This window comes from Haliaeetus leucocephalus, unplaced genomic scaffold (assembly GCF_000737465.1).
Source record: "Haliaeetus leucocephalus isolate CR32 unplaced genomic scaffold, Haliaeetus_leucocephalus-4.0 Scaffold722, whole genome shotgun sequence".
Lineage (NCBI taxonomy): Eukaryota > Metazoa > Chordata > Aves > Accipitriformes > Accipitridae > Haliaeetus > Haliaeetus leucocephalus.
The window spans coordinates 171396-171834 of NW_010973158.1; the positions used below are offsets into that span (position 1 = coordinate 171396).

At 54.4% G+C, this 439-nt stretch overlaps 1 protein-coding gene across 1 annotated transcript in view; it reads right to left on the bottom strand.

Annotated features, from left to right (window-relative positions):
* Nucleotides 1-196, bottom strand: part of MTX3 (metaxin 3) — a gene marked incomplete at its 5' end in the record, with an annotated part of 8818 nt that extends 8622 nt beyond the window's left edge. The window contains one exon of the mRNA XM_010580583.1: nucleotides 118-196. Coding sequence (XP_010578885.1) covers nucleotides 118-196 — 79 coding nt within the window. The remainder of the gene's footprint in view (nucleotides 1-117) is intronic.
* Between the last annotated feature and the right edge of the window lie 243 nt (nucleotides 197-439).

Consider the following 439-nt stretch of genomic DNA (forward strand, 5'->3'; position numbering starts at 1 on the left):
GGGGGGGGGTACACTCATTAACGCAAAACCAAAGCATGCGTAGAAACAACACAGAAACTGGAACCCGCATTTATGACGTGGCTATGATTAAAATAGTAAAAACCACAAAGATGGTACCTTTTGGAGCTCTCCAAGAGTTATGTATAGTATTCACTGTCAGGGGAGCACCAGAAAATTTGGCATAAGCCTGCGATAAAGATTACGGGGAAAAAAAATCCAGACGTTATGTGTAAGAGAAGTGTAAGACAGAACTTGAACAGCTGTTTTAAACACCGTTTCTAGGAAATGCCGCCCCTTAAGGCCGGGGCCAGGCGGCCCCCGGGACGGCACGACGCCCTCTGAAAGGGCAGCAGCCCGGCCCGCGGCTCCGCGGGGGAGGGTCGCAACGCTCCGCGGAGAGGCGGCTCCCTGTGGGGGAAGGAGCCGGGGACCGCGCCGC